The 14,748-nt window shown below is 57.0% G+C and overlaps 6 protein-coding genes across 6 annotated transcripts; 4 read left to right on the forward strand and 2 right to left on the reverse strand.

The window, feature by feature from the left end:
• Window positions 1–545: 545 nt before the first annotated feature.
• CC84DRAFT_974525 (uncharacterized protein) lies at window positions 546–3,678 on the reverse strand. The gene is made up of 4 exons (XM_018188019.1): window positions 3,001–3,678; window positions 2,660–2,757; window positions 1,843–2,610; window positions 546–1,793 (listed from the first exon to the last, which is right to left on the reverse strand). Exons 1-4 carry the CDS (start codon window positions 3,406–3,408, stop codon window positions 713–715), a joined length of 2,355 nt encoding a protein of 784 aa, XP_018032267.1. The 5' UTR covers window positions 3,409–3,678; the 3' UTR covers window positions 546–712.
• Window positions 3,679–4,242: 564 nt separating this feature from the next.
• CC84DRAFT_1251807 (uncharacterized protein) lies at window positions 4,243–6,651 on the forward strand (the record flags this gene model as incomplete). The annotated part of the gene is made up of 6 exons (XM_018184341.1): window positions 4,243–4,372; window positions 4,442–4,508; window positions 4,685–4,963; window positions 5,016–5,205; window positions 5,380–5,676; window positions 5,739–6,651. The coding sequence occupies 6 exons, from the start codon at window positions 4,243–4,245 to the stop codon at window positions 6,159–6,161; spliced, it is 1,386 nt and encodes a 461-aa protein (XP_018032268.1). The 3' UTR covers window positions 6,162–6,651.
• On the forward strand, window positions 6,465–8,038 carry CC84DRAFT_974590 (adenosine deaminase). The gene is made up of 2 exons (XM_018188020.1): window positions 6,465–6,637; window positions 6,711–8,038. The coding sequence occupies exons 1-2, from the start codon at window positions 6,576–6,578 to the stop codon at window positions 7,708–7,710; spliced, it is 1,062 nt and encodes a 353-aa protein (XP_018032269.1). The 5' UTR covers window positions 6,465–6,575; the 3' UTR covers window positions 7,711–8,038.
• CC84DRAFT_974602 (uncharacterized protein) lies at window positions 7,560–8,244 on the forward strand. The gene has a single exon (XM_018188021.1). It carries the CDS (start codon window positions 7,778–7,780, stop codon window positions 8,120–8,122), a length of 345 nt encoding a protein of 114 aa, XP_018032270.1. The 5' UTR covers window positions 7,560–7,777; the 3' UTR covers window positions 8,123–8,244.
• Window positions 8,245–8,366: 122 nt separating this feature from the next.
• On the reverse strand, window positions 8,367–9,652 carry CC84DRAFT_1098429 (phosphatidylserine decarboxylase; the record flags this gene model as incomplete). Its single annotated transcript, XM_018174767.1, has 2 exons — window positions 8,367–9,483; window positions 9,534–9,652. 2 exons carry the CDS (start codon window positions 9,650–9,652, stop codon window positions 8,367–8,369), a joined length of 1,236 nt encoding a protein of 411 aa, XP_018032271.1.
• Window positions 9,653–10,258: 606 nt separating this feature from the next.
• On the forward strand, window positions 10,259–12,890 carry CC84DRAFT_1151972 (uncharacterized protein; the record flags this gene model as incomplete). The annotated part of the gene is made up of 2 exons (XM_018176777.1): window positions 10,259–11,528; window positions 11,844–12,890. The coding sequence occupies exons 1-2, from the start codon at window positions 10,503–10,505 to the stop codon at window positions 12,888–12,890; spliced, it is 2,073 nt and encodes a 690-aa protein (XP_018032272.1). The 5' UTR covers window positions 10,259–10,502.
• Window positions 12,891–14,748: the final 1,858 nt, after the last annotated feature.

A 14,748-nucleotide genomic window follows, 5' to 3' on the forward strand; every position in this document is an offset into this window, starting at 1 on the left:
GTGACCGAACATCGCCAATATGCATGGCGATGTTTAATACAACACATTCGCTCAAGTACGTTTGTTTAGTCATGGGGGTGAGAAAGCCAATACTATGTCCTATTTGTGTGCGGAGCAAGGCGATCCATGGTATCCTCGCGTACGCCGATCTTCCCCGGCTGCGTCTACAATCCACCCTCGCCCCCCAACACGATTGCCCCGTCTTATGGCCCAGAGCATCACCAAGCAATTTGCCTGCTCGCGGCCCTTTCGTGCATGCATAATGAAGTCCTTCTGTATTAAGTGTATGGTAGAAGGAGCTGTCAAACTCAGAACTCAGCTCGGCGCCTGTGTAGTGCGCACTCGCGCGACGCTTCCATAAACAGTAAAGTAAGCGCATCTCACATTAAAGCTGCCTCAAAGCAACATGTCGGGTGCGGTGCGTCTTCTACATCGTACAACGCTCGTGCCAGTAATCTTGTCTCATAACCCTTCTACCTGGCACCTTGCTCCCGCTCCACACCAGGTTGAAATGCGAAATTAAAACTCGAGCATGCAGGCCGTGACGTGAAAAAAGAGAGTAGTCGTACAATGATCCCGTGTACATCGTAGGTATGTAGCGAAAGATTTAGACCAGCGTCGCGTACGGGTAGTTGCCCCAGGAATCGGCATCGAGAGCAACGACTGGTTGATCGACGGCCAATTCTATTTCCTCAAACCGTTTCTCGTGCCTTCATATGATGTTGGCAATGCTGATGCGGCTCGCGTTCGACGGCGCCGTCGATGATTTTGGGGAGGTAGCGGCAGGTGCGTCGGATGCCAATTGCACCCTCTTCATAGGATTATGAGGTGTGGGATAGTACGCTGGCGCATTCCGTTCAGACTGTTTCTGCAATCCCATCAACGTGGACATCATGTATTCCACCGCGCCCCAGCCAGGCCAATTCCTTTCTCCATTGTCTGGTGCACTCGGATCAGACCGTAAGGGGTCGCTCGTCCCACGCGCATGTGTCGTCCTTCCAGTTGCACCTGCCCACGCCCAAGAGTGCTCGAGGCTGCTCTGCAAGTCCCCGCTTGCATACGCAAGTAGCTCTTCGTCGTCGGCAAATTGATACATGCGGCCGTCGCCTCTGCGTGCGCGTTCAGCGAGCTGCTCCAGAAAGAACACCATGTTCTTTCCGCAAGCTGTGTTGATCTTCCGTATGTTCCCAATGGCTGCCGATGTGGCTATTATAATCTGGGCAGCTTGGAACTCCTTTTGCAAGCATAGTATCAAGATGCACCTCCAAAAGTGGAGGCACACAGTGTTGCTCGCCATGCGTCGAGCCCAATTCTTGTCCGGATCGAGTGTGTGCAGGGCACGCTGAAGGATTTTCGCGGTGTCGTGCGCAACAGCCGCGCAATGGGTCAATGCAGCCCCTCTGTCTGCTGGTGCGCAGACTGGCGACAGATTGCGTCTGTACAGTTGGAAGCGCGCAAAGTGAAGCGCAATGATTGGCATGAGGGATGAAGGTTCCAAGCGTGCGTCTGAATGTGGGTTGTAGGCCTCTGGTAGTTGAGATAAAACCGATCTAAACTGCTCCTCATGGGCTTGCAGGTCATTGTTGGCGATGACTTCTGACTTTAATGATTGCCTTATTCCAGAAACAAGTCTGGTAGTCCTGACCAGCGCCACCAACGGGGAGGCCGACATGTTTTGTGGATACGGTACATTCAATGAAGTAATGTAACGGTCGTCGATAGGGGAAGGAAGCGAGACGTCGCAGTCATCCTCGTGGATCGTGAACGGTAGGTTGACCCCGAGCGATGTTAATCTGTATGCAATCAGCCACCGTCAGACACAAGGAGATGACCATCACGTACCTGTCCTGTACGTAAATTGCCCACCACAGCCGTCTTCGCATCTCGACTTCAAACGCAGAATGGGCGGTATCCTCGCGGCTTAGCGATATGCTCTGCGCAACCCTGGTTGCACACGCAAGCCACATCGACCCGGCGGACTTCATGTTGCTCTCCGTAGCAAATAATCCCAGGAGAAAGAGCTGCCGTACCTGATCCATGCTCCCATCTTGTGGCCAAGGACTCAGCATTTGTGTTGCGATGTCGTAGAAGTTCATTCCACTATTGTGTCCATGAGGGGCATCGTGTTCCGCGTTGAGACAGCCACAGGCAAGAACCGCAAAGTACATGCCAATCCAATCCCTCGATATTCCGTTAAAGCTCCTGGCCGTATACACCTGATCGACTTCGCGCTGGAACGTGGGCCAGTGTAAGACTGGATAGGCGTCGTGTATCGTGTCCAGATACCGTCGAGAGATGTGAGCGAAATCCGCTCGCGGGGGGATGCTGGGAAGTGCGTCTGCTGACTCTGAAGGCTTATATCGGAGATGGGGTCTTGGGGGTTGGAAAATGCCAGCCGAGTGAACGTAGATATTATTTCGGACGTGTTCAAAGTTTTCCATAGCGGGCGCCGGCGCTCTTCCTGCTGTAGCCGATGACTGCGGTCTCTGCTCTCTATGATTTCTAGACGGAGGATCTACGTCCATTTTGTCCTGCCCTCCCATTCGATTAAGGAGGTGCTGTTTTTCTTGTTGAAGCTCGGCGATCTGACTTTGCAGGTCCTGGACTTGTCTGTCTCTTGGTAAGGAAAATTGCCAAGAATGTATGTGAGCTTGCCTACTTTATCGACGACATGCGTCGGTTCGTATCTTTTGTGAACTGGCACTTGTGGTTTCGGCTGGAGCATTCAGAGCATGCCGTTGTTTCGGTTGCATCACACTGCATGCTGGTCAGCGATTTCGGAGGTTGAAGATTGTGCAGAGTCAGGGGCGAACGGTTTTCAACGACGCAGGGATTCTACGTGAAGGATGAGAAGCCCAACCGTTGTATAGTAGCTACAAGGCCTGTGTTGGGCGGTCGATAAAGGCGTCATCTACAGCGAGGTAGAACGCCTCTATACCTCCAATCTGGACAAGGAAGGGCTTCTTGCTGTTAAATGCTTGAACAGGGTTGTTTGCTCACCTTGACTTTACGCTCCCGGCATGCATCGCACGACGGGTCCTTTCTTCGTTGTCGGTACGCTCGTTTTTGTGCGTTGAGATTGGCAGACGTTACGTGAGTGGGCGAGATCACTAAGCTGGAGTGATCGGTGGCGGAGCTTTCTGGTATACCACCTGATGCAGTGCTTGGTGAGGTGGAATGTCGATATGAGCCAGAGTTGTATCCTCCAGGTGATCGTGACTCTAATAGAGGCAGTGCAGGAGCAAGACCGGGGCCGCGGGCGCCTTGTGGCATACCCGTGAATGGCGTGGGAGGATGTATCATCATTCCTTTGGGGGAGCCGCCCAATGAGCCAGGTGGAGACCTTCGTACAGTGGTGGAAGAGTGATCCGGATGACGTTGTTGCGTACTCGATGCTGGAGCATCCATGACCTGAGGACAGATATCTGTGATTGACGAGGGGAAGCAGGAGCAAGTTTTCGGCAGCAGCCGAGATTGTTGCCACCCAAGTACAGCTCAGCTTTTCGGGCTTCGGGTAGTCGATGTGCCTCAACGGGACCAATAGGCCGGGGTAGCAGAATACACAACGCTAGCTCGCAGTCAGCTTCGGTCCCCAGGCCAGGCAGGAGTAGCCTCGAAGGCAGTCTGACCAAAAGGCGAGGGTCGCTGAAGTAACTACGAGAAGCAGTGTGAGGTACCGCCCGAGGGCGATGATGGCCTCAAGCTGCTTGCCAAATCGATGACTCGGCAGAGAGGTGCCGCGCTCTTTCACCCAGCAAAGCGGGCGCGAATAGAGGGGCTACTAATGAGGTGCTGCCTCAATCCACACAAAGACGACTGCCACCAACGATAAGTTCAAGTGTTTGGTGCGCGCAGCGTTGCAATAGCAGACGTGAGAGCTCTTGGACGCGTTGGGCACGGGTCCGACTGTGGAGTCCAGGGAGCACAGGCTTGAAATGGAGCGGATAGTCAATCAGATAGTGAAGATGCCTGTATGTGCCATCGAGTGACGTTACGCCAGATAGTCAGCTTCGGGTCCGCGTGCTCTGGATTGTTCGCCTAGAGCGTGTCTGTGAGATGCAGAGACAGCAGGGTTCACTCGCCACCGTACCTTTCGATATCGGGTGAGTAGCACAGAAAAGAGACGTGAATGTTGGGCACAGCAAAAGAAAGTGGACTTGACGAATCTGGAGGTAGAGAGCCAGGATGAAGATGAAAAATTCTGCCGTAGACTAGAGGTAAAGGTATTTGGAAAGTACGGAGATGGTTGACACGACTGTCCAAAGGGTAGTGGCTGCGGGAGGCGACGCCACAGGGCAAGTAGGAATGTCTGTGCCGCAACGAATGGGCTGTCCAGGCTCCGATGGCCGCCAAAGACCCCAAGACCCACCCGGTATGTCGAAGTGATGGGCATGTCAAGGCAGGGCTATCAATTGGACTAAACGGTGGAATAGTTTCCTAGCGCCGTCGGATAGTGATCCGGAGGCTAGTGCGCTGGCTGCAAGGCAAGTGCTGTCGGCTTCTGAAAAGTGTAGTTCATCTTCCCTTCTGGAAGGCATCTGGATTTGAAACGCAGACAGCAGGGTAGCTCCGCCCGAAGGGTGCTGCTCTTGACGGATTCGGGGGGTGGTTGCTGCAGGGGCGATGCAGCAGCCGCGGGCGATGGGGGACGCGTTCGCTAATGCCTGTGCGAATCGGTCCCCAGTGGCGGCCACGCATCGTCGCTCCGCGGCTGGCGGCTCGGCTGGGCGAGTTCGGAGAGTGGCAGAGACGGTGCTCCCGCCACGAGGCAAGGCGATGTTGCCAAAGAGAGGCTAGGGACGCACGCGGAAGATGCACGCCAAGGGCACGCGAGGTGCACCACGACCTGGCGGGCGCACGTTGGTCGCAGAGTGTCGGCGCACGGCTGGCCGAAACGGCCTAGCTACCGTAGTCGTTCCGATTTGCTAGCGGCCCAGGGTCGAGGAAACGTGGGAGGCAAATTGTATTTCAACCGACCCAACGCTCGCCGACATGGTGGAACCCCTCACCGGCAGGTCCAGTCTGGCAACGAGGGTGCCAATCCGCCGCGCCCGCCGCGCCCGCGCAGGCGCAGCGGGAGCCGCTCGCCAGGCAGCCACGGGCAGCCGGCCAGGCGCACGGTCGTGTGATCTCGGCGGCGGTGAATTGGGGGTTGGGCGCGGTCTGGAGCAGGCATTGGGCATTTCCCCACGTCGCAGGCTGCGAGTACGCAACCGTTCCGCAAGGCCCACCCGCGCCGAACATCTGTAGATGCTTCTAGCGGCGGCACCAGGGCTTGGCGGCAGAGCCCCAGGACCTGTTGCCAGTCTTTGCCGATATGCCAATCCCAGGCTGGCGGCATGGGAAACTCGATAGTGGAACTGCCGAGCCGGCATCTAGACCGTGTCCTGCGCGCTGCTGACCGCGCCCGTCCTCGGTCGCGGGCCCATTATTGCACGCTTGCCTGCGTCCGTCCCGGAGACCACCCTGACCAGGACTGCGCACGCGAGCGGGTGTGATGGCCCTGCACAGACCGCCGAGCGTCCGGCGACCGGCAGGACGACGCTGATCTACCACACGTACCGCCAGCGCCGTCTCTGCGGTGCAGTCCATGTAGATCCTATCTGTCAAAGTCGTGTGCTTGTGTCTCCTCGCCTAGGCCTGCGCGCGTGTGCCACGCAAAAGCCAACGCTCCAGGTACCTCCGTACATGTCGTCAACTATTGAATAGACGTTGTACCAGTCTCGTGCTTCCGACAGAGCCTTGGGACGACGGTGAAACTCGAGATCTGCCCCGCTAGCCTCGTTGAGACCGTGGGCGGCCCGGCTGCTTCCGCCCTGCCTGGCTCCTCACGACGATTTGGAAGACCCTCGCCCAACGTGCCCGACGATCCCCAAGAAAACCCAGGTGGGGATTGCGCAGAGACTTCGCACCTCGCACCTCCTTTCCGATTACATATTCTTGGTCAGCTGGGTAAACTCGGTGGCGATCAAACAGGCAAGACCTCCTTATGTCGATCGCCATGTCAAGACGGCTGGGACTTCGGCATGCAAGCAACGACCAGGGGTGCAACGCCCAGGGGTACAACGCCCTCTGCTGCCAACGCCAAAGCTGTGAACGGAGCTTGGAGCCGGCGTGCGTGGCGATTGAGCCGCAGCCACATCGTGGAACAGGCCAGGTAGGGCAGAAACGACGACGATTTCCAAAAAGAGGAAAAAAAACGCTTCCTGAGTGCAAGATGCAATTAGCCAATCGTACCCACCCGGAGCCATTCTCCGCCGCAGCGCTCGACACTGACTCTGACTTTGCATTCTGCCCGACATTATCAGGGAAACTTCACCCAAGTCTTGCGCAGCAAAGGGCACTATTATAGTCCAGTCTCCGTATCCGAGTCAGAGACCGTTATGATCCCGTCCTCACGTGGCGACCAGGACAATCCATGTAGTTTAGGCCAACCTCTCCACTTCGGCGGGCTCCGATGAAAGTTTCTGCGTACCAGGGGGGATGCTCGGAGGGTTTTGCGCAGACTGCTACTCGACGATGAATTCTTGTCAAGATGAACGTCACCCGTGGAACACCACCAGTCCTGGTCGAAAATGGCTGGAAGCCCGGTCCGCGAGTTCCTGAGGTGCCTACCCAAATGCGAACACCACATCCAGTGAGTCCAATCCTCCAGAGCCGGCTAAATTCATAGCTTGTGCCTGTGATCAACACACTAACTCTACTCTTAGTCTTGAAGGTGCTCTGACGCCTGATGTTCTCTTCAGCCTCGCTGCCAAGAACAACATCACTCTCCCGCAAGATGATGAGGCCTTCAAGTCACCTGCCTCGCTCCTCGAGCGCTATCAGAGCTTCACGTCGCTCGATGACTTCCTCCATTATTATTACATTGGAATGTCCGCGCTGGTGACAGCTTCCGACTTTGAAGACCTCGCCTGGGACTATTTCCAGCATGCCTCTGCAGACGGAGTCGTACATGCCGAAGTCTTCTTTGACCCGCAAGCGCACACGGCGCGGGGTATCAAGTACAACACTGTGATAGAGGGCTTCACTCACGCGTGCAAGCGCGCAGAGAAGGAGCTCGGCATCACTACGCTCCTCACCTGCTGCTTCCTGCGCCACCTCCCTCCCAAGGACTGCCTGGAGCTCTTCGAGGATGAGGACGTGCAGAAGAGCTACAAGAGCGGCGTGGTGCAAGCGATCGGACTGGACAGCAGCGAGAAGCCTTTTCCTCCCGAGAACTTCACAGAGCTTTACCGCAAGGCCAATGCTCTGGGGCTCAAGCTCACCGCCCACGCTGGTGAGGAAGCCCCAGCCTCGTACATCTCGAGCGCACTGCGCAACCTCGGCGTCACCCGCATAGATCACGGAATCCAGCTGGTCAACGACCCGGAGCTCATGCACAAGGTTGCTTCGGAGAAGACCATGCTCACCGTGTGCCCCTTGAGCAACGTGGTCCTCCGCTGCGTCGACACAATCAAGGATGTTCCGATCCGGAAGCTGCTCGACGCTGGCGTGCAGTTCAGCATCAACAGCGACGACCCCGCGTACTTTGGCGGCTACATCCTAGACAACTACGTCGCCGTCCACGAGGCTTTCGCCCTGAGCGTGAAGGAATGGGAGAGCGTTGTCAGGGCGGGAATAGAGGGAAGCTGGTGCGGCGCTGCGCGCAAGGAACAGCTTTTGCGACGCCTCAACCGCGTCATAGCCAACTGGGAAGGCAAGATATAAACAATGATCTGGTTCTTCGCATTGACACAAGCATGACAGTGAGACGCCCCGGCAAGACACACGCCCAATGAGACATCGGCCCCGTCGTCGCATGCCTCGGCAACTCCCTCGTGCAAGCATGGTCATCTGTATGCGCCGCAACACCACAATCCCGATCTCGAGACTTCCAACCTCCTCTTACTCGAGGACTCCACAATTGACACATCCTAGATCAAGCCCACTGTCCCGTCCCCCGCCATGGCCGCAGCAGACGTCCACCGCCCCAACTTCGCTTCCCTCTTCTCCCTGCCCAACAAAGTCGCCGTCGTGGGACATCGCGGGGGCTGTCGTGTATCTATGTAGCAGAGTGGGAAGTCGTGTTGTCAGGGGTGTGACGGTGTCGGACGGGGAAGCTCGTTGGCCGGGCCGATAAGCAGGAGGGAGAGATTGCAGCGTGGGATTGTAGCGCGGGAGCAGCGGGTCAAGTCGTGCTCTGATGAACCAGATAGGCTTTAAACATCCAGGTCCAAAGATTGTTGGGCTTCGGGAAAACAGCGGACAGTACGTTTATATGCGTTCCCATCGATGCGTCCTGACCCAGAGTATAAGTACACCTTTGTACATGTTGCCTTATATCATACAAGCTTCCTGTGGTATCAATACCTACTCTGTAAGCTCTAATGTGCCTCCTCGACATATCCCAGACTTTGTCCAACCTTGACCTTCTGGCCCTGCCCTATATTCCACTTGAACCCGCCTTTCCTCCCGAGATACCCTTCATCAAGACTGGGTCGTACTCCCTTGGGTGCCTCGAACACCAGCACGATGGTGCTTCCAAGCTGGAAGCCGCCCATCTCCTCGCCCCTCTTCAGGGCGTGGCCACCCAGCACCGCACTCGCGTTGCCGTACGTGGCTTCGGCGAATCCAGAGTACGGCTCGCCGCGCGCTTGCGCTTCTTCGGCGGCACGATCGGCGGCAGTGTCAGTTGTGAGGGAGTTGGTGCGCAGTTCGCGATCGAAATTGATCTTGATGGAGCCCACGTTTGTTGCACCGACGGGGGTGTAAGAGAAGAAACCCCATCTCCAGCGGCCGAGGAGCACGACGCGCTCGTTGAGTGTGAACAGACCAGGGAGAGTGCGCTGGAGATAGGGAGATACGCTGAAAAGTTCGCCAGCGAAATGGCGGCGCGACTCAACGACCCAAGATACCGGGGAGTGGAAGCGGTGGTAGTCTCCAGGTGCAAGATAGATGACACAGTAGTATAGCGCGGTAGGTGTCTTGACCGAGTTTCCTGGGGCCCACCACGGTCTCGCAGACTCGCTCAGAGCAAGGTCGGCGCTCACTTCAGCTTCGGAAGAGGGTTGTGAGTGGGTAGCCTGGTCGGTTGGCATCTCTGCAGGCTTCCCACCCTTTGGCCATGGTCCTGAGAACAGATTAGGGAGGGAGTAGGAGATTCCATTGACGTTGGCAAATTCCTCGTCAGCTCGCATCACATCGTCAGATCCGACTTTCGTATGCTTGTCGCTGGTCTGGCCTCTTGCGTCTGGACTTTGTAGTGCCGGCTTGGTTGGGCGTTCGGATCCGAGCAACGCATCCAGACTATACGTCACGCCCTTGATCTGCTCAACCTCTCCATGCTCGATGATTCCGAACTGGATGACCTTTCCGTCTGCGGGTGAGAGTACGGCGTTGGGGTTCGGGTCCAGGGGCCGCACGCCGGGCTTGAGTGTTCGGTAGAAGAAGGCGGCGAGGTTGGGATAGACGTGCAGGTCAGGTTCCGATACTTCGTCGAGGCTGTGTGCGGTTAGCTGTCGTCGCAGCAAAGGGCAATCTGAGGAGCTCACTTGACGCCGAAAATAAACGAGTAGAGCTTGAAGCCAGGCACGCGGAAGTAGTAGGGGATATCGATCTCGTTGAAGCGACCCCAGAGCCGCGACAGCGCCTTCAGTGGGAGCGTGGACATGATCTGGACCGTCCAGGGCCCGCTTGGCCGTATCCTCTCGCGCTTCCTCGGCGTGCCATACTGGTCTACCACAGTCTCGGTGTCATCTCCAGTGTCACGGCCGGTGTGTTTCTCCCTCCTCTGCACCTTGTATAGCTGCCATACTCCTAGGAAGCCAATGCCAAGCGCAATCGGTATGGGCTCCCATTTGATCTTGGTGTTCTTCAGCGCCGAATTGAGTCGCGATCGGAACGACTCCTTCCGATGGGGCTGCTGGTCGAAGCAGGGTCTGGACGAGGAGAAGTGGCGCGAGGAAAACGGTGCGCGCGCATGTGCAGGGCGATGGCAGCGCGCTCGGGCAGCGGCTCGCGGCAGCGGACAGGCGCGTATCGAAGGCATGACTACTCCATGGGGCGACGCACGATGCAGCACTGAGGCGATGTGGACGTGGACGTGGACGTGGATGTGGATATGGCGAACATGCAGGAAACAGTGGGCCGGCGCGATGACGGCTCGCGGCGAGTGCGCACTTCTTTTTCGGCGGCCAATGACGTACCTCGATGCTGCTTGGCGTGCCATCGTTCCGCGCAGCTGTTACCGTAGGGCTGAGTGTCGTCGGCGCTGTCTCCTGCTCTCTACGAACGCCATGGTCGCAGTGACGACCCGATAGACGGACGGGCAGAGGCCAGACTCGCCCGCGACCGCCGCGCAGCTCCAAGCGCCCACTCGCCGGCACTGCCTTTGCGCAACGGGCGGTTGCGTGGCGTCTTCGCTGCACGAGCTCGGGGCCTCTAAGCGCAACGTATCCAGACACGCCCACCCTTCTCTCACCCCCAACGCAACCGTGGAACCGGTGCACACGCCCGGCACCATGGCCGAAGACGAGCCCCTCGCAGTGAACCTCAAGATCCTGTCGCCGTCGGCCGAAGTCGAGGGCGGCGTGCAGCTTACAGACATCCCCGCGGCCACGACGATTCGGGAGCTCCGCCAGAGGATCCACGATGCCGCACCGAGCCGGCCGGCGACTGATCGCATGCGTCTGATCTACCGCGGACGCGTAGTAGCCAACGACAGCGACTCGCTGCTCACCGTCTTCGGCGCCGACAACATACGCACTTCCAAAGACCAAAGCCTGCACCTGGTCCTGCGCGAGCTACCTTCTGCCGCCTCTGCGCCCTCGCCAGCGCCGCACTCAGCGAGCGCTCCCCCGAACCCACAGCAGCCTCCACCCCAGAGCCCTCTGCAGACGAACCCATTTCGCAACCTGCCAGAACCTCGACCGAACTCGCAGCCGCAGCCGCAGCCACACCACCACCACCATGCACACCACCATCACCACCACCCGCCGCCCCTCGTCCCCCTGGGACCTCGCGCCGCCCCGCTTCCTCCACACCTCCAGTTTGCACAGCAAATGAGGAACCCCCAGCCGCTGCAATTTGGCCAGGCGCCTCTGCCTCCGCAAGTCCAGCAGCAGTTTGGCCAGCTCCGAAGTGCCCAAACACCGCCGCAGGCAGGGACACCGATTCCGGAAGGAGGAGCCCAGGCACAGCAGGGCCAGCCGCAGCCAGCCATGGGCTTGCCAAACCTCCCTACGGGCAACCACACACGAACCGTCCGCCAAGAGGGCATTGGGCCGAATGGGGAGCGGTGGACGGTGACTTGGAACAACACCACCAACCTTGCCTTCAACCCCAACCAGCAGCAACTCGTTCTTCCGCGCCCATTCCCTCATCCAGGCCCCGGTTTCGGTCTCCCGCCGCAACGAACACCTTCGCCGTCGCTTGGAAACGCGTCGGATCAGATGCTGCACCGTATAAGGAGAACCATGGAGTACGCACGGCAGGAGATGGAAAACGTCAGAGTGCTCATTCAGCCGCCCGGTGGTCAAGCTGCTTCGGTCGGTGCGCTTGCCGCTGCCAACCCACCGGCTTGGCGAGTCGCCCAGATCAGAGTCTCTGTCCGAAGCCTTATAACAGGCTTGGATAACGTGGATCGAGGCCTTGCATCCCTGGTGGCGGACCCCTCGATGGCACAGAACCGGGACTTTGTCTCATTACAGCAGTCAGCATCGGATTTGCGTCGGCAAGCAGAGGAGTTTAACAGGCTGCTCGATCAACTGCCCCGGTCTGACACTACCGGACCTGCGTCTTCGTCTTCTGACGCGACCACCCACCTTGCTTCGACACAGGCCCAGGATACCGCCCAATCCCAGGTTCCAGATGTACCTACAGAACTTTTTATCCTGTCAAGTCCGCAAGGTCCAGTGGGAATCCTGTTCGATCAGCGAGGTACCTATAGTACCGCTCCTCCCACAATGTCTTTCCAGTCCTTTTCCCAGCAGTTCAATGCCAACAGGCACCACCTGGCCAGCCTCGGACGCCAACTTGCTGTTCAGAACCATCTGCCTAGATTGCCCGCTCATGTCCTCGCTCCGACTGGCACCCAAATCGCTCAAGGCCAGCAGCCAGCTCAGAACGCCAATCAAGCCCCGGGCCAAGTACAGAACCAGAACGCAAATCCTGCTCAGCCTGCTGCAGGGGCACCCGCGCCAGGAGTCCAGGTCAACCGTGTAGACAACATTGCGGGTCACCTGTGGCTGATCTTCAAGCTGGCTATATTTGTCTACTTCTTCGCAGGCGGCGGGGGCTGGTACAGACCGCTTATGATCTGCCTCATCGCGGGTGTCGTGTACATTGCACAGGTCGGCATATTTGAAGAGCACTTTGCAGCCGTGCGCGGATACCTCGAGACACTCCTCCCACCCGGAGCTCTGGGATTTCCTGAACGTGTGGCTGCTCAACAAGGCCAGAACCGCCAGAATGGCAACGCCCTGGGCCAGCAAGACCAGCGCGCGCAGCCAAATCGCAACCCAACCCCCGAGCAAGCGGCACGCAGATTGCAGCAGCAGCATCAGGATCAACGATTTGGGTGGGTGCGGGACGCGGCAAGGGGTACAGAGCGCGGCTTCGCCATGTTTGTTGCTAGTCTGTGGCCCGGCATTGGCGAGCGCATGGTGCAGGCACAGGAAGAGCGGGTGCGCGCGGAGCGAGAGGCGGAAGAAGCGCGCGTCGCCGAGGAAGCGGCAAGGCGGGAAGAAGAGCAGAAGAAGGAGCAGGAGGCAGAGGAGAGCAAGCACGGAGAAGCGAGTGGCAGTGCGAAGAGGGGTTATGATGAGACCGAGGGCATAGCCGAGGGAACGGACAGCAAAGGCAAGGGCAAGAAGGCTCGCGTTGATGAGGTCGATGGAGATGTAGACTAAGACTATGTGGGTTTGGGGCATTGCAGAGGTATGAGTCTGGGAGGGTGCGAGGCGGGGAGGCTAAGGTATATGATTCACGTCAGGATTTGCATTATTAGGCACAGGATATCCCAGGGCTGTCTTATCGATGCACCAATTCGATATGATTGGCTTCTATCCCACATCCGTTGGCACATCTCGCTGTAGCCTCTGCAAAAGCGCGTGACTCGGGTGAGTGTAGAGTGAGGGGTATAAGAGAGTTTGCGCGGATTGACGTGCTGTGAGAACAGGAAGGCGCGGTCGGGCCGACGACCCACACGACACATAACAGCACGTTTCTATCATTTGCGTTCACTTAGAGATCACACAACACCTGCGGTCGAGGAGACTGCAATTTCCCTGTACTAATTCTACGGCACTTCACTCCGATGACCCAACTACATACGTCATAGTCTGCTTTCGCACTGATTCCTTGCCACGATCACCTCCACTCTCCTCGCCTACACAGACGTACAGATCACAGATCTCGTGCGATCCTCCATATGCATGTAGTCATCCGTCGAAAGGTCCGGGATATCGACATTGAAGAACCACGTGGCATTGTTGATGTCGTCGATGTTGCAGTCCTGGTTCGCAACCAGGCGACAGTTGAAGCCGCTGTGGGAGCTCAGACGCACCGAGCTGGCTTTGAGGTCGATGGAAGAAGGAAGCGTGGTGGCGATGCCTGCGTTCTGTTAGTCAGGTGATTTGACGAATGGGTGCAGGTAGGGTATAAGTTATAGGTTGCGTACATGTTGGCCCTTCGATGTCGAACGGAATCGTGTATCCGACTCCGCCAAAGTTCTTGTTGGTGAAGAGGGTTATGGAAGCTGCAACACGCTTTTGGAGTGTTGGCGCTGCTGAGGCGAGGGTGGATAGGGCTAGAGCAACGATCGCTTGGGAGTACATTTTGGTGTTGGGGTGGGAAGTAGGAGGATTGTAAAGTGAAGTATGTGGTGTTGACTGAGAACGTAGGAAAGGGACCGCTCTTTATATCTCTCGGACCTGAAATCTGGTGGAACATTACAGTTCCTTCTCATCGCGCTTGTCGCATGATACATGTCGCCAACATAACTCACTTACATAGACAATCTCATGTTTGGACCAGCTATAGTCGCTCACTGTTCCGTGCTTATACTCGGGCTCTCAATAAGTCAGCGCATATCATCGAGTAAGACAAACGTGCGAGACCTGCGCCAATGAAATCCCCTTCTACACTCTCTGCGTGGCTGCACTTCGAGAAGGCATTATGCGAGGATTCATAGGATGCAATGATCCTTCAGCAAAGTGCTTCGACAGCGTAAGCAGCACCTCCCACATCACGACGCGCTTAGGGAAACTTCTACCTCTTGTTTAGAGTTGAGTTAGTCATAGAGACTCCGTTTGCTTACGTATAAAAGAAGTACCGTGTGTAGACTCAGCCCCTTTTACATATTCCAAACTTCAGCCTAGTACTTCTGCCCGGATAGTCAGAGCCCTTGTACTGTATATTCGTTAGCGCGCGTTTTGTTTTGCGAAACTTAGCATCTGACTTATAGCGCACTGTCCTTGAGCACGTCCGCACTCGTACGCGTGGGGGCTGTGCTCCCTAACATCCTTATTTGTACCAGCACACCCATGGTTCAAGCGCCGCCAGACATACTTCCAGCGGTATGCCTTATCCCAGAGCAACACAGGGTACGGTATTCTCAGCCTCCAGCCCGCTAGGCGAGAGAAAATTGAACAATCGAGACTTTTAAACATTTGTGTTTTCATTTGTTCGCACTCTACAGGGCTCATTTGCTTCGTCATGCTAGCTTCCAACAGTGCGCAAAGTAGTATGGAATATGTTTGGAGTGAG

Source organism: Paraphaeosphaeria sporulosa, assembly GCF_001642045.1.
Source record: "Paraphaeosphaeria sporulosa strain AP3s5-JAC2a unplaced genomic scaffold CC84scaffold_9, whole genome shotgun sequence".
In the NCBI taxonomy this organism is placed as follows: Eukaryota; Fungi; Ascomycota; class Dothideomycetes; order Pleosporales; family Didymosphaeriaceae; genus Paraphaeosphaeria; species Paraphaeosphaeria sporulosa.